Source organism: Pinus tabuliformis, chromosome 4_1 (genome assembly GCF_031772625.1).
Source record: "Pinus tabuliformis cultivar Carrire ecotype Pingquan chromosome 4_1, CPIR1, whole genome shotgun sequence".
Classification (NCBI taxonomy): domain Eukaryota; kingdom Viridiplantae; phylum Streptophyta; class Pinopsida; order Pinales; family Pinaceae; genus Pinus; species Pinus tabuliformis.
In genome coordinates this window covers 202,356,109-202,374,459 of record NC_142303.1, presented here as the reverse complement: position 1 = coordinate 202,374,459, position 18,351 = coordinate 202,356,109, and the positions used below count along the sequence as shown (strand labels likewise).

Below are 18,351 nucleotides of genomic sequence, written 5' to 3'. Positions count from 1 at the left end.
CCAAGGATCGCGCCCCAAGCGGATCTGAGTTCCATCTCCTACATACCATGCCAACCCCTTCTCAATGATGTGAACGGAAGCGACCACTGCTTTCCAGACCACCGAGGAATTTTTGGACGACTTTTGCGGCAGTCTGATCCAATCTAGCGTTGATAATGGATCTATATATTTCCTTTTAGTCACTGTAGTCCATAGATTTTCCGCTGTAATGATCCTCCAAGCCAACTTTGCTGCAAGGGATTGGGAGAAATTAGCAAGGTTTTTTATACCCCAGCCCCCCCACTCTTTAGGGCGAGTAATTTTATCCCATGCGATCCACGGGGTAACTCTCTCAGACTTTGACCCCGCCCACAGAAAGCTGCTGCAAAGTTTCTCAATTGAGTTTATAATACCTTTGGGCACCCAAGTCAAGCTCGCCCAATACACTGGAATTGCCATTAAAACAGATTTTATTAAAACAAGCCTACCTGCCCGGGAGAGCCACTTGTGGCTCCAATGTTTCAATTTCGATTCCAATTTTACAAGGATCCACTGCCAATCTTTTATCCTGTAATTATCTGGTTTCAGATAGAACCCCAGATATTTGAAAGAATCCTCAAGCGATTTAACTGCAAAGTTCAGAACCAAGGTCACCCTACGCACCTCCTCTCTAGCCAGACCAGAACAGGTAATAGTAGATTTTCTCTCATTTATACAGAGGCCAGTCGCTTTCAGAAAGAGGTCCAAGATCCTCTTAAGCATCCTGCAATCGTCAAGGCTGCCATTGCTGAAGAGTATAATATCATCCACGAAGAGAAGGTGAGTGACCCAGAAATTTGGAGCAACTTCTATTCCTTTCAACAAACCTTGACTTTTTGCTTCATGGATCAAACGACTGATTCCGTCTGCTGCCAGCAAAAACAAGAGGGGAGATAGAGGGCAGCCTTGGCGCAGGCCACGTTCAGGACTGAAGAAACTGGAGGCTGCTCCATTGATCAGAACAACTATGGAAGAAGACGAGACACAGCTCATAATCCATCTTACAAGTTCAAAACTAAAGCCCAGATGAGTTAGCAAGAGTCTCAGGTACAACCAGCTGATTCTATCATAAGCCTTCGATAAATCTATTTTTACAATGACTCCTTTTTTCTTTCCAACTTTGAGACTGTGGAGCGTTTCTTGAGCAACTCCCACAGCTTCATGTATTTGCCTGCCATCTAAAAAGCCAAACTGTTCCGGGGAAACATTTTTAGAAAGGAAGGGTTTTAGCCTGACAGCAATGATTTTAGCAATAAGTTTGTAAACACAGGTACACAAAGAAATGGGCCTGAAATCGGCAAAAGAACCTGGGAGATCAGACTTGGGAATGAGAGTTAAAAATGTAGCATTAAAGGGTTGATAGATAGAACCTGAAAGTCTGGATTCTTCCACCACCTCCACTAACTCATCACCAATGAATTCAAAGAAATGCTGGAAGAATTCAACAGTCCAGCCATCCGGGCCGGGACTTTTTTCTTTTTGCATCGATTTGAGGACGCTTGCAACCTCCTCTTTAGAAATAGGTGCCATGAGAAATTCATTGTCTTCCTCCTCTATGAACCGAGGAAAAATCTGGGCAACCCTAATAACTTTTGCGATTGTGGCTTCACCTGGGGCTTTAAAGAGGTGTTTAAAATAGTTTACCCCTTCAGTAGCCAAATCTTCGAAAGAGAGCGCTAAGTCACTGTTTGCTTTCTTCATTTCCCATATTGTATTTGTGTTTTTTCTCCCTTTGGCATAATTCTGGAAAAACTTGGAATTTTCGTCCCCTGCCTGTAACCAGATCGCTTTGCTTTTAAGACGCCAGCTTTGCTCCCTGAGCTGCAGAATTCTCCTTCTTTCCATTTCCAACTCATGTATCCTCGATCGAGATGCACCTGAGCCATAGCCCTGACTGTTTGGATCCTCGAGAAGGGCAAGTTCTGAGATCACCGCTTGCATTATTTCTTCCTCCTTTAGCTTCTTTTGAAGAGCCCAGCATTTTGAAGCGGCCTTCATCCTTAATAAGTTTTCCATAAACAGCTGACTTCGGTTCTCATTCTCATTTACCACGGCTTTCCTCCAAGTTTTATGAAAAAGACTAATGTAAGATGCATCCAAAAGCCAAGAGGAGTTAAACTTGAAAGGGATACCTGGCTTAGTTAAATCACCTTTCACCTCCAGAAGAACCGGGAAATGATAAGAGAGGCCACGATCTCCAACACAATGCCTGAACGCCTGTAGTTTCTCCGCCAACATATCGCTTATTAAGAAGCGGTCTAATTTCTTCCCAATCCAGTCATCGCCAATCCTGCGATTGCTCCAAGAGGGGCGCATCTTTGATGGGTTAACATCGACAAGAGGCGACAAGGCCAATTTCTGATGAATGAAAGCAGAGAGGGGATCCGCTCTAGCATTAACCCCCCAGGATTCAGTCAGACCCAACGAAAAATTGAAGTCTCCACCAATAATAAGATTTGGATGTGCCAAAAAGGACTTCGCAAAGAAAGAGTTCCAGAACTTCTCCCGCTCCGAATTAGGACCATAGATATTCAGAAAAAGAAAAGGAATACAGAGTTCGTTGGAATAGAGTTCCACCGCCAAAACGTTTTCTGCTCCCCATGATGAGATTTCACGCGCTACCTTCACATTAAACCCCAAAGCCGCACCTCCAGAATGCCCATTAGCATCCACTGCGTGAAAACTCCATCCCGGCAAAAGCTTATGCAGACAGCCTATAATATCATCTCCTTTCCCAAGCGTTTCCTGAAGAAAGAGGATATCAGGTTTGTTAGCCCTGACCAGATCCTTCAGAGCTAGTTTTTTGGGGGTACTAGCAAGACCCCTGCAATTGTAAGATAAAATGATCATTTAAAACCTTCGGGAGGTGATTGCTTTGCTCTAAGCACCCCTGGCAGTGACAACTGCTTTCCTCCAGCAATATCAATGATAGCCTTCAGCTTGGCTTTCGATAAGTCCGACTTCCTCCCTCTTAACTTCTTTGGACCTATGGACACCTCATCCATTGCCAAACCGCCTGCTACCGGCTCTTTTCCTTTTCTGGTAGCTAAAGGCCTTAGATTGTAATGAGATTCACGTCCTCCATCTCCGGAATGCGTAGGAGCAAGAGGAGGGGGGGATGGAACCGACATTAGAACACTGTCAGTTGTGTTTAGTCCCTTCTTCGTGTCTGTCATATCTTTTGAGAGTTGGCATAAACGATCTAACTCACCACTACACGACACATGCAAAGCGCTTGATAAGAGAGGGGAGGAGTATTTAGGGGGGGGAGGACAAGCCTGATTCAATTCTTCCATTGCAATGACTGCTGAGAAACCAGCTGCAGAGAGCTGATTTGAAACAACAACACTCGTTGTCACCTCAGACTGAGATATTCCAATGCCCTCCATAGGTTCCGGTCCTAACTCCTGGACATTTGCCAGGACTTCGGCCTCCTTGGACTGAAACTCTTCCTTCTGAGCAGTGATCTTCATTTTTTCCTTTTCCTCTGCCTTAAACCCATTTTTCCTCTGCCTTCGACGTCTACGATGACCACGAGGGCAATCCCGAGCCAGGTGACCATATACTTTGCACGGTGACATCTGAACGGGAGGTTTTCGTAGTCCAGGGTCTGGATGAACTCTTGGCCCCGATACTTTAAAAGTATATCATCCGCCAAACCTTCTTTTGGATTTAAACTTACCATAAGGCGGGCTGCGCTCCAGTCATGAGAATGTAAATAGGATTTGTCAGCATCAAGGAACTTACCCAGAGTATTTCCGATTGAGGAAAAAACCGAGTCAGTCCAGAAATGAATAGGAAGTCCCATTAGTTTGACCCAGACTGGAAACTCCTCTGATTTTTCTTTCTGGGCATCAAAGAGAGGCGTCCATTTCCTGAATAAGATAGGCCTCTTCCCTAGGCTCCAGTGCTTTGACAACACCCATTCGACATGCTCCTTTTGCCCAAAACGAAGACAGAACCAGCCTCTGTCAAGCATCTTGACCTCTTCTGGTTGTCCCGGAGCTTCTTTCCATTCAGCCAGTGCCCATTTCTTAATGAAGGCCACCGAGAACTTCCTTCCACCAACTCTGCCGACAAGAAGGGTTTCCGATGCTTCCAACGCCCTGTCTATGTGGATATCCACTCCAAAGACACAACTGGGTCTTGCCGCCTTTTTCCTGCAAATTTTGGGCTTCTTCCTCTTTCCACCCAGATCCTCCGGCTTATCTCCTCCCTCTACAGCCTCGAAAGACTCAGAACGCTTATCAGTCTGTAGATAGATGCCTTCATTTGGCTCCTCAGCCCTCCTGGAACCCCCACCCACCGATCCTACCAGATAACTTAGATTTTGACCTTCTTCTCCTGAAACTTTTACATCTCTTCCCGGCTTTTCAAACGTCGAGGGCCGAGCAGAGCTAGATAGCCACCCTTCCCGCATTATAGTTCCCCCAGGGCTCCGGGCGATAGCATCTGTTACCTTAACTCCCGCATCCGCTGACCTTTCCACGCTTACTGACATCACTGCCTGCATCGGGAAGAAATGATGCAGGTTCTCCTCTGATTCTTCCAGACCCCAACAGGCGAGGAGGTCTTCGGGTGTCGGATCGATGTCCAACGACTCCTTTTGGAAAAAGCACACCCGCGCTTCACCTGAAACCGACGCCATCTTTGCCAGACAGAAAAATCAACTTCCCTAGACGCTATCGCCTTCGGTCCCACAACAACTAACTCCAGGAACTCAGTCATGGCCGCCATGGAAGGCCGCGCGGGAAAAAAAATTCGAAAAAACCCCCTGCATGCTCTCAGCTCCTGTTTCACTCAACGTTCTTCATAGAGCGTCCACTCAACTTTCCTACAATATTATTGTTATGTAGGCTCTCAACACTTCTAAGTATTAACATGATGGGATAATAATTATTTTGTGGATGTGGTCTGTCCCGTCACCTCCATATCAAGGAGGCTTGCATTGTTATACATGAAGCTGTGGGTCTGCAAGATGTCAACTGTTTCTATTGGATACATTATATGGAGGTGATGTCACGATTTTGGTATTGAATATATGCTAAGAATTATCCCATTAATGAAGTACACCATGTTCACTATCAACCTGAGTTATGAAGAGCATTGAGTGGGCTGCCTCTTCCTTTCATTCCACGAGTTTACCAAATTGTGGGGTTAAGTCATGATGGGAGGCTTATTTTTATCTTGCACGGAGTTGTACGTGGTACTCTGATCATTAATGGGGCTGTTTTCTTTATGGTCAAGCTTGCGTTTGAAAGAGGTTGATCCACAATTATTAGGTTGGTCAATATGTCAATTGCTTCGAGGAGTATGTCACACTCTTGGCTATTGTGGGAGTGCTTTTAGCTAACTCTATTATTGTTGTTGTTGTTGAAATTGTCTCATGTAGTTAGATCAATATGAGAACAATTTTATCTTGTTGCCCTTGTGAAGGATAATTATCATATTAGTTCTTCTAGGAGAGGAGAGTGGACCCCAACAACTCACTTCTAATTTTAGTAAAGGATTTTGTTGAGGAGGATAGAGATGTAATATTTTATTGTATTCCTTGGAGAAGTAATGGATCTAGCAAGACAGTTACTTTTTTATTGAAAGAGGAGTTGATCTCAAGGGTTTGCTTTCTCTCTCTTTTGTGGGGGCTGGAAATTGAGGAGCTCTCCTGTTGTGCTGCATTGTACGGCAAGTTTAATGGAAGATTGGAGATACCATTCTATTTGTTGGATGATTGTAGGGATCTCTTTCAAAAAATGTGTTGTGAAGGCCCTGTAATGGAGCATCTATTATTTGGATAGGAATAATGTATGGAGATTTTCCTTCCTATTTCGTTTTTGCTGTCATGGTTCTGCATATATTTATTGAAGACATGATATAAATACAGAACAGGTGTAACAAGTATTGAGATTGCGATCATTTTCACATCAGCATGGTGACACTTACCCAATGAGATGGTTAGGAGGCAGAATTTGAAGATGAGGCCAATGAAATATGGAGGATTTTAAATTGTAGTTTTGAGGGACAACAATACCCTTAAATTGGGTTTGCCAACCTAATCTATCATACAGCTGTGTTTGGTGTGATGACTGGTCCAATTCAAACTGAACCATTAATGTTCGATTAGGAAAGTGAGATTGGTTTGTTGGACGTAGTAGATTTGATTGTAGAAACCTGGGAACCTCTAGAGGACATCATATTGTGGTTCTGGGAGAAGCAGACAACTGAAATATCGATGTTAATATGTCTGAAAGCAAAGTTCCCTCAAGCTAGCAAGTGATACACAAAAGACCAATTCTAGGTGTTCTGACATCTGAAAGATAAGATGGCATTTGGTTATTGTCCTGAGAATTGGGTGGGTTGACCTGTTATGAATTTACGGGTTGAGGTACTCATGACCAGGGGAGATCAACATTAACCATTGATGATCAGTGGAACATCAATATTGACTATCAACAAGAAGCTCTCAATGCCTGTTGGAAGAATGAAGTGTGAAGTTCGCACATGCTGGTTGCAGAAGTGGCATTTATAAGATAAATGAATTGGTTTCATGTATAGAGAGAAATCTGATTATGCAATTAAGGATTAGAAGCAGAGATTGGCAGAAGTGTCCTAGGGGCTTAGAATGGGTTCAGATAGGAATTGGATTGAACTTGGATTCACTACTCTGTAGTTTCTCTAAGAAGCTAACAAGGCTGAGGAAAGAGGAGAAAATAAGTACTGCAACCTTGTGTTGCTACAATGTGAAGCAATTTAGATTTATTACTCTATCAGTCTACCTGGTTATCTAGGAAACATGTGGTAAGGTTGAATGAATCTGTACTACATACAGCATCAGTACAATTTTACAGTTTTATTGTGCTTTTTTGGTAAATATGTGTGAAAACAGTGTTGTGAATGTTTGTAGTGTATTGAATCTGGACTACATGCAGACATGCAGGAATACATAACGGTCATCTCAATTGGTGGATCAATATATTCTTTTTATTCTCCCATTCATCATTTCTATAGTTCAAGCTCTATTACTGGGTTGTATTGTAGTCTCTTTAGTTGCTAGTATCTCATGCAGATGTCTGTTTCTTCTGAATGTTGGACTCTCTGTTTTTCCTTCAAATATTTTTGCCCAGAATCAAAGTTGTATGGAAAGAACTTGGTAATCACATGATTTAGAAATCAAAACCTCTTATGCTTGTGATCATATGATGGCACTTTCAGGCTGTGCATTCTTGGAGACAGATCCTTGAATATTTAGCAACAGAAAATGACTTGCTCTGATCATTGGTTTATGTATACACTTCTATTTTGGTAATTTTCTAGTGACAATGGTTTCAGGCAACTGCTGCTGGTGTCAAGGAGTCAGAGGCAGTCAGTTTTCTGGAGAAGAAATTGAAGAATAATCCAGAGTTATCTTATGAGGAAACTGTACAGGTACTCTTTTGCATCTGGAATTGGAATTTTATCATTCAGTTCTAGGCAGGTTGAAGATATTCTTTCTGGCGTTTTTGAAAGGCATTAATATAAATGTTAATTTCAGTTTCTTCTGATGGAATCAAACATAAAGCCATTCTCTTTGGGTTTTACAACTATTGTATCAATATATCTTGCTGTATCTGGGATATTGTCAAATGTCTTGTTTATAGTTTGATAAAATGATCATGCCATTATGGCACAGAACTATTAGTGTTAGGGTTACGGTCAGGAGCTGGATTGCTTTTTAAACTGATTCACCTCAAAATGTGAGTACTTTTGCTGTAATGCTATTGTCTTTTATTCAATATGTTGCTATTCAGGGAAATGGATCCTGTGTCTTGTGAAATTTTATATTATTTTGCTTGTAATTCAATGTTCTTTATTCTGATTTCTTTCATGTTTCACTTTAAGAAACTGTCAAGGTTTGTATGCTTTCTTAAAATTTCCTTTTTATGATGTAGTGATTTTCCCATTTTCCCATTTTTGCACTCTTTCCTATTTATGATGTCAAAGTTCTCCTGCTTTCTTACTTTTTCCTTTTCCTGATCTATGCTTTGTGGAAATAGGTTCATTAATGTTGATCTTTGGCAGATTGCAGTTTGTTCTTTTAAATATTTAAAGAATTTTCTATGGTAGTTATTTACTATAGATGACCCTCGTATGGGATCTATATAAATATGTGCCCTCGAGTAAAATGGGGTTTCAAGAGCTGTCCGTGTCCTTGAATGGATGCCAGTTTCAGTCAATAGTTTGGTTTACCTTAAATTTATTTTGGAATATATTATGTCAGTTCTTGCAGTAGTATTGCTGTTGCCCTGAAGTATAACTTAATACATGTTGATCATATATTTAGCCCCTATGTTATTTCCATTATTCAGCTTGCAGCCTTTATTTTGCTCGTAAACGATTCTGAAACTGCACTTCTTTCTTCTCTTCCTGTTGCAGCGTTCCTTAGTGGTTTTTGTTTATTTCAGCTCATGTTCCTAGTGTACTTGGCATTGAAATCCCATAAGATGATCTCCTCCTGGTATCTATCTAAATGGTGGTTATTAAGTTCATCACATGCCCCTGATGTAGGTTGGTATTGGACTCACACAAATATAATTGACATTGCAAGCCCTACCTTTTAAGCTTTACAAGTTTCTAGTTTGGTAAATTCTTCTTTTGTAGCATTTCTACCTTCTCCGGGCTGCACATTCACCTTCAATGACCTGCTATAGGGCTTGTGATTCATCATTCTACTACTATAACTTCTTTTTACAAATAATTTTTCTTTCCGTCTTTATCCTCTTACTTTTGCCATTTATTGAAATCACTTGAAGTTTTGAACTATAAGTTTTTGCCCTCCTAAAATGTTTTTTCTAATAATCTTTTCCCAGTCACTTCCCCTCTTTTTGAGGATGACACCCAGGTTAAACCCTAGATTCTTCAGAGCACAAGGTCAGGTCATCTACTCATGTATAGATCATATATAGCTCATCTACAATTGACTCATTAAGAATAAACATGTCACTGTGGGATACGGACCCCGGTGGGAAGGGCAAACATTTTTCCTCACAACCACTCATTGACCACCCTCCTAAAATGTTGCATTCAATTATTGTCGAATAATTGCATTCCTCTGAGGCATGCAAATGTTTGGTCACAAATAACAAGTGTTCTTCATGATAGATTATTATGCCACTGCATGTAATATTGAATTTGTTAACTTTAACAATTTTCATTTGTTTGGTTTTATGACTTCTTTATTGCCATGACACGGCTGCGTTTATTTTTGTTTGGGAAGTGGATATTAAAAGGTAGTTTTACATGTAGCTCAGTTAAACACTTCGGCATGCAGATTTCCTCATGTCAGTTTGTCCTCCTATTTCATCTTCTGGACCATTTAAATATTTACATCTCATTAATAAATTATTCTGAAATGTTTTATAACATCCTAACAATATATTTGTGTGAAATGCTTTATAAGGTTATTCACTGACATTGGTGCCACTGTTTTTGTTCATGTTAAATGCTTGGAGCTTTTCTTTGTTTTATGCTGACAAATGATTTGTTGTCTACACTCGCATTCCTTAGAGTACAGGAAAATTATCTGTCAGAGAACTCAGCTTGAAAATAAAAAGTTCAAATACATTATTTAGATTTTCTTGAGTGGTTTCTGATTGCATTTTTTCATTCGTCTTGGCTTTGTTCATTTTTTTTCCACAGACAGCAGTTTCTGCACTCCAATCTGTTCTTCAGGAGGATTTTAAGGCTACAGAAATTGAGGTATCATCTTACATTTACATTATCTGGCCATTAAACATTTAATAATGTGTGTTTTGCCAGGGCATAATTTGATGTTATAAATATTCCGAGGTTTAACTTTGATAGACTCTGAGATATAACGAAATTTAGAGTTATTTTTACTTTAAAAAATCAGAAGATTTTCTTTTTGATGCTTATGGTGTATGGCATGCTCTGTTTGAGGTCTGATTTGTTGAACCAAAATAATTTTTTGAAACATGATATTATTTCGGGGTTCATGTGATATGGAATCTTTACAAGAGTGATAATAATACCAACGTACACCATAAAAAGGTCATACACAGATTTCATTATGTCACATGGTTCAGCATTTTCAAAATTTGCCGCTGCTCGAGTTTTTTTGCTTAAAATTCATTGAGGTTCTGTGATCCTAAATGCCATACCAGCTTGAACCTCAACGAACTATTTCAGAAGGTGAATCACACAGATAAAATGTTGAACCGGATTCCTAATTTGCCAATATTTTTTTTGCCCCCTTATTTAAAGGGCCTGCAGCCTCAACTCTGCCTGCATTTCGTTTGTTCTGCTTGCCTCCAGCGCTGCCCTTCTTGCACATTCATTCACCTGCAGTTGCATTTGATTTCACTGTGATTCATTCGCCTGCAGCAATGCCCACTTCCCTCCACTGATTGCTTTGTGATATTCATTCACTTGCAGCTGACCCCACTTACCTGCTTCATACACCTGCAACTACACGAACCGATTCATTCAACTGGAGCACAAGTCTGGACTGAGTCACTAACTTACTGGGTGGTGAACCATATTCTTCTTATGGAGTGTGGACTGAACCTGATCCTTCCCGTGAGTGTACATTGAGCTTGATTATTCTCATGAGTGTGTGGTGAGCCCATTCCACATTCGTCTGATTCTACTTATACTCACATTCTGTGGAGTCTGCAACATCTCTTGGTTAATTTTGTTTGTCCCCACTTCTCCGTTGTAGGGTTTGGACTCCATATTAAATTTTAATCATCACATGAAAACATTTGTCTGCTATGAATGTGATGATTAAAATAGACTCTTCCCGTGAGTGTGTGGTAAACCCAGTGCAGTTTTTGCCTGATTCTACTCATTTTCATGTTCTGTGGAGTCTGCAACATCTCTTGATTAATTTTGTTTGTCCCCACTTCTCTGTTATAGAGTTTGGATTCCGTATTAAATTTTAGTCATCACATGAAAAGAGGGATCTGCTATGATTGTGATAATTAATATAGATTCGCTACTAATCATCATGTTCATAGCATTTCCTGCTATAATGCTTCTAAGTTCTAGCCTATGGCTTGTAGGTCGCTTATTTTTTGTGAATGTTGTACTCTGCAGTCTTGTTTTTCAGGGACAATGTATTTATTTTTCAGCTGCAAGTTCAGACTGTGGTGGTTCAAAGTGCAAACACAGATAGTGGTAGCTAGAGCCTAATAGAAGTGATCACAATTTGTTTTATTTATTTATTTAAATTTATGGTTTTACCTAGAGGAGTTGGCAACTGGGCTGATCTTGCACTTGCGTGACATGGGGTTGATTCCCACCACTACCACTATAACCCTAGGTGTAACTGACCTGCCCCAAGGATGACACACAGGTCTACACATGAGGGATTTGAACAAGGACCTCATCACTCACATAACTATACACAACATGAGCTTGCCAAGTGAGCTACCCCCAGGAGGCCAATTTGTTACTCATAGATGTCATATATATATGTGTGTGTGTGTTTCCAGCATCATGGTGGCGAAAATATCGCCGAGGGTATGGAAAAGCAAGATATTGTAAACATCAAGAGAATATCGGCTAAATTAAAGAAAATACAAGAATATTCATTTTTTTAACAAAGTAAAAGAGGAGGAAATCTGAAGGTTGACTGAAATAAAGAAGCTGCCATTTGACCGAGTTTGACCTGCTCTGTTTGACCGAGAAAATATCAGCAGAAGTAAACAAAATACAAAATATTCATTTTTTTTAACTAAGTAAAGGAGGAGGAAATCTGAAGGTTGACTGAAATAAAGAAGCTGCCATTTGACTGAGTTTGACCTGCTCTGTTTGACTGGGTTTCTTCTGAGTTTCACCATGAATTTGTCTAAGTTTGACCGCTGAAAATGGGCAAGTTTGACCACAGAAGGAAGGAGATTTTGACTGCAGATTTGGGCTAGTCAACCATAGTTGACCACAAACCCTTTAACCGCAGGACTGAACTGACCTCAGGGAAAATTTCAAACTGTTGACCAGCATTGACCAGAATTAAATTCTCTGATTTTTGGAGGTTTGACCAGCATTGACTAGCTGGTATTTGACCAGGTTTGACTGGTATCTTGGACTTGATTTTGTGGCACAGATTTCTAGAATTCTCTTGGATTTGTAAATATTGCTGAAGAACAATTTCTCCTTCAGAAGAGTTGCTGGGTTTTTGCCAAGGTTGGGTTTTCCCAGGGTAAATTTGTTGTCTCTATTATGCTTGGCTGTCTCTTTATTATCCTACTGTTTTCATTACATTACTGTTGAGATTTTGTGTAATTGTTTAATGATATATGCGAAATAAGATAATTGAATTGGAAATCATTGGAAAGTAATTATCAGATCAGAAGATTAGTTTCTACTTTGCATTATTGTAGAAAATTCAACAACATGAATGGTAGATCTCCTACAGTCCAATAAAAATTTAAAAAATTTGGAAATTTGATAGGCATGCAAAACCTGTCAAAAATTTGAAAAAAGACAATCAAAAGCAATCAAAGGCTAAATGGTATCTATTGGCCTGGGTTCTACCTTAGTGGGGTCCTTCATCCATTAACCATTAGAATCCTTTTTTTTCAATAATTTTAAACCAACTCGTTTGGTGTTCAGTGTGAAACTTCCAAAAGATTCACTTGCTGATTCAAATTGAACAAGGGTTTTGGATGAAGTTCTCACCTTACTTTATTTGGTTGTGTTTTGGGAGTGGAGACAGACATCCCGGGAATTTCAGATTCCACTCTATTTTTCTCTTTAAATTCTTCGGGAAGCCTGGTCACTTTTTCATTTGCAACTATTCTGTCATCTTTATCAGCCGTTTAGTTTGCTGATATATTACTTGCTGTTCGTGGAGTCTTTTTCTTTTCGAGGCCTTACATGACTGGTTTATTACAGTTTCTACAGGTGGGAAAGGCACTGCTCTGATACCCACTTGATCTGTAATCTCATCTGGAACTTTCCAGCCACAACAGAATTCTACAGGGATTTTTTACTGTTGTTAAGTCCATTCTATTTTTAGAAAACTCAATTCCACAGCCATCCTTACTGTTATCAATCTACACAAAGGGAAATCTGAACAACAGTGAATGGTAAAAGAATCAGTACAGCAATGCATTCATGCCATAGACACAAAAAATTACCCTGGAGAAAACCCAGACCTGGAAAAACTCCAGCATTCAACAAAAACAGCTCTATTATGTTCTCAATTAGAGTTTCACAGTGACACACTCTTACTGTAGATTTTTGTGTTTCTGCTCTCTGTACTGTTATTACAATGAAATTTCATGTGTCCAGTAACACTCTCTTGCTGAGAATATGTATGCTAAATTCAAACCGCGGGACAGTATTACTCCACATGAATGGGTTGTCTTTCCCTTCTTTCCTACGGTATGGAACTGCCCTTTGCTTTCCTTTGGAACACACCACCACCCCCCAACCCCCAACCTCATTTTCATTTTCTAATGGGTCTTTATTCCTCTTTGTTTTGGCCCTCTGGAAGCCTCTTTTCAGGCTGAGAAAGTGTTTCCGACAGTTCCAGCAGTTCAACACTTGCCTGGTTTCCTGCTATGTTTGGTCCATGTGTTGGGTGGAATGGCGTCAAACCTTGTTCCTCATTCTTGATGGATCAGGGATCACAGGATATGTAAATAGATTTGAAAAATACAAAGTCTCTGGGATGGAGGAACGAGGGACTGGGGAGACACACAAGGGTGATGTGTGGGAACACCCCCACATTTTAGGGAAATTCAGAGGGGGGGTGTAGGGTGTCCAGTTGCCCCCAGTTTTCCCATGCATTTTCCTGAGTTTCCCCCAAAGGGGGAGGTGTGAAAACGTTTCTCCAGGTGCCCCCCATCCCTGGAGTGTGGGAAATGTTGGGGGCGCATCCCTGTGGAACGCTGCTAAAAACTAATGTTTGCGAGGCTTTTAAGGAGTTGACGCCATGTATGAGCAAATTAAAAACTTATGTAGAGCTTTGTTCAAAGCTCTACAAATAGATATACCGAGATACTCTGCTAGTAGTGGTAGGCCAGAGTAAGTTTTGATTTCCATTTTGTAACTGTATTTTATAATGTCTTCACTTTAATTTTTAGTTAACTAGTACTAAGCACGCAAGCTCCATTCTGTTAACAAAACATGTATGGAATTTCACATTCCTGTTTGCTATTAGTGTTTGGTGGGTAGATTGCGTAATTTCGTTGTTAAAATTCCATCTTTCGCAAATATCATTTACCTTTATTAGACTTCATAAAATTTGGTTGGTGCATCTCTGGACACTGCGAAAATGTTTGTTTGGCAAGGCAGGTTACCAAGCAGTTGTAGTTGATTACTTCAATAGCTCGTCTTATCACTGTGCTTAAGTAGAGTCATATTGAACAATGGCCTACGTTAGATTGCAAATTTTTTTCTATATCGATCTTGACCCTAGTAGTCAGTGCATATGTTAACTGCAAAATCCTTCAAAATTTCGAACTGTTCCATGCATTCTAAATCTGTGGCTGGATTTTAGATTCATTGATGAAGATATTCATCTTTTTTAACTGTGTAAACATTTTTATTGGTATTTCAAACTGTTCCATGCATTCTAAATCTGTGGCAGGATTTTAGATTCATTGATTAAGATATTCATCTTTTAAGTGCTTATTGGTATACAGGTCGGTGTTGTTACAAAAGAAAGTCCAGTATTTCGTACTTTATCAACAGAAGAGATTGATGAACATCTGACAGCGATCAGTGAGCGGGACTAAATATCTGAATTTGAGAAAAGTTCTCTAAATCTGCAGTTCCTTTTTATTGTTGATTCTGCTAGTGCAGCAGAAGAAAATCTCTGAATGAAGAGAGAATGTTAATGAAATGCCAGTCCCATGAGTTTGGGTATATTCTATGGGTTTACATCTGGAATGGTTGGTGCAATTATTATTTGAACACTTGAAAACATGAATTTTAGAATGCATCAAGTTTCAAATAACTTTTTTCTCATTTTTCAAATTATTTTTGTAATGGCAATGATAAACTTCAACTGTTTTCCCGTGATCAAATTGACTATGTAACTAGAGTCCTCTATCAGGAAATTGGCATCCTCAGTATCCAATAATTAATTTGCTTAGAGAGTATCATGTTTAGAGTTTGAATAGTGTCATTCACCTTTAATGTCAGGCAGTGTCAAGAAAATGAATTAGAAACGGCCCAGAATTCTCCCTTGAGCAGAGTTTCAAAAAAGGGTTATTTCGTGAACCTAGTTTCTCCAGGTTTGAATCAGAAAAGTATTTCTCTGGAAAAAATTGAATTCCACTTACAGAGAACAGAGATCGGATGACTGTTAAGTTAGTTGATCTAGTTGGATGCCAAATCTTCTAAGAAATACAGATGCAAGATTAGCTCGAGTGAAGCATTACAAGGCTCATAAAATTTTGTGAAAGAGGTCTCAGATTTTCAGTCCATTTCTGGGAAAACTGGATTCTTAAAATGGCAGATAATATTGTAGATTAATTTATCTTGAAAAAAAAATAGTTGTAAACGAAATGTCAGAAGCAAATTACACTACAGGTACAAAACTGCTTTACCCGTTCCTTCTTTAGGACTGTTTATTCATATTGCAGTTAACATTACAAATTAGCAAATGAATGCAATTTATGGAACTAGGTGAAGACATCCATTTTTTAAGTCAAATGAGATGGAAATTTAAGCTCTCCAAAAAAATGAAACAATCTCCTCCATCCTTTCGTGTTTTCCTACGCAATTTTCATGATTTTATCCCAACATGGAGATATGATGCTTCCCGAATAGTGCATTTCGTGATTAGTTCACTATCTTGTTCAGTGGTCCAGTGATTCAACCTAGTTCTCTGATGAATTAATTTATTCTAATCCTATTCCTATGAGTCAACTTGATTCTTACTCCCCTTTCTTCCATGTTGCTTCATTGAACAAATCTATAGATTAAACATTTTATTGGATTTACGGACTATATATATGGAGTTCCGACCTCGCCAAATGTGCTAGTTTCCAGTGCAACGAGGTGAACATCTGTGCTAAGGTTAAGGGTCAACGTGCACATAGAGGTTAAATAACCATCGATTGATTATTCAAGTATAACCATTGGCTCGCAAAATAAGGGTGGCCTTCAAATGGGACTACCTTATAGAGCATGTTCAATGTGCTTTGTTTAACTCATTGTTAAATGTTTGCTATTGTAATTGAGCGTGGTGCTCTTTGTACATGACATTGTGGTGCTGTGAACATAATGATTATTGTAAGTTAATTTTCTCCTTATTCTAATCTTTATAATAAGAACATTTAAAGGGTTAAAAAAGAAAGAGCGACCATCTTGTGAATATGTAATTAATAGTTTTGTACTTGCATGATCCCAGCCATGAACATCTAATGGTCCTGAGATGATATTGTATTCAAATGGGGAATTGACATTCAATGGGAGTTGTGGAATTTGTAATGAATTGCATGACAGTAGGAGCTATATGAATTGAATGGTTAGAACCTTATGGGATTGGCAATCACTGAATTATGACATCATTAAGAGTAGGATGGCGTTATCTTCATGAAGAAAATTATTGTGATCTTAATTGTAGAAAAGTAAAATCCAAACATAAATGCAAATGACTAAAGATGGCAGGAAAGGTGGAAGACCATGACAAATGTGATGGTTTTTCGAGGGTATCGGTATAACCATGCAAAGATGGCTAAATGTGTCAATAAAGAATATGAGGAAATTCGTGGAGTAGTTTATGTCAACTACTGTGAAGATCTTGGAGGAGACATAAATGTATATCATACATGGAAATGTATCCAAATCATGGGAAACTGCTATAAGATGTATGGAAACATGGTTGACTTTTTTGGCTCAAAAGATTGATGACAGCACTGTAAAAAGGAGTGCAGATTTCAAAGCATGAAGGCATTCATAGAGGCATTGATTATGTATATGCATGTTGAATTTGGCTTTATCAATAAGATGTTAGGAGTGATATTTGAAGAATTATTTGTGACGAGTATTTTGGGAGGGATATTTGAACAGTGTACCCCCTGAACATAGTAAAGGATTGGGTTGGAAGACAACTTAAGCAAACATAATTGACAAGAGGATCAAGGAGTTGTAATTAGGGAAGGAGAGAAAGAGTTGGCACCTTGTACAAAAGAAAAGGGTTGGTAAGGCGACTACTTGAGTTAACATAATGGATGAAGGCGGTCAAGTTTGGAAGAGTTTCATAGCCTCAACATATGCTAGCTTTTATAGGGAGGAGGTTCATGATTGCTAGTGGATTGGGACTGGTTAATTTAGAGTGGTTCAACCAATGATAGAAATTGGAAGAAAAGGGGCAAGTGTGCACGGGAAACAATGTTTGCATCAATTTTGAAGGTTATTGGATCAAGGAAATTAAATTAGAAAAAGGAGCTTTGAAGGTTGCCATGACATGGTAGTTAGGATGCAAAATCTCAAAGGATGTTGGATCATGTAAGTGAGATTAGAGATTGTCAAGGTGAAGGAGATTAATGATGTATTGCATATGTCGTATATTAACTTACTTTTGGTCTACAAGATGATGGATGCCAACATTACAATGGTTCTCAACAAGTCAAAAGTTCTCTTACTGTAAAGGAATACAAATTAGTAGCAGCTTAGAGATGGCATGTTGTGTAAATTAATTGGGGTTTCAACATGAGACAATTTGATGTTAATTGTATCTTTTGCACTTCAAATTGGCATTGTTTATAGTAGTGTTGATCATTACAAATTAGTAGCAGCTTAGAGATGGCATGTTGTGTAAATTAATTGGGGTTTCAACATGAGACAATTTGATGTTAATTGTATCTTTTGCACTTCAAATTGGCATTGTTTATAGTAGTGTTGATCATTACATTTGCTACAATCTTGGCATGTTGTGGAAATTAATTGGGGGTTTCAACATGAGACAATTCGAGGTTAATTGTATCTTTTGCACTTCAAATTGGTATTGTTCATAATAGTGTTGACCATTACATTTGCTCCAATATGGAGGGAGATTAGATCATTGTTCACTTATATGGATGCCATAATATTGATAAGGAGTGGGGTAGAGCTATTGATAGAGGAATATTGGATCATTGTTGTTAATTTATATTGATCATATAATATTGATAAGGAGATGAAGCTATTCTTTTAGACTAAGAGGTAGATTACATTGTGGTTTATATGAAGGATTTGAGTGGGTGCCACTAATGATTATGGATTCATGTGATGAAAGATGGGTGATATTGAAGATTTGTTTTGACCTAGAGGAAATATCTAATGTTGCCCTTGAGTTAATTGAGTAGAAGGATTGCCATCCTATCTCAATTCTTATCC

The 18,351-nt window shown here is 39.1% G+C and overlaps 1 protein-coding gene across 1 annotated transcript in view; it reads left to right on the top strand.

Moving 5' to 3' along the window:
- LOC149174922 (proteasome subunit alpha type-6) overlaps positions 1-15,037 on the top strand; it is a 90,433-nt gene extending 75,396 nt beyond the window's left edge. Inside the window, exons 7-9 of the mRNA XM_089419456.1 lie at positions 7,345-7,440; positions 9,691-9,750; positions 14,667-15,037. Of these exons, the coding sequence (XP_089275582.1) occupies positions 7,345-7,440; positions 9,691-9,750; positions 14,667-14,759 (249 nt within the window). The 3' untranslated portion in view covers positions 14,760-15,037. The remainder of the gene's footprint in view (positions 1-7,344; positions 7,441-9,690; positions 9,751-14,666) is intronic.
- Positions 15,038-18,351: the final 3,314 nt, after the last annotated feature.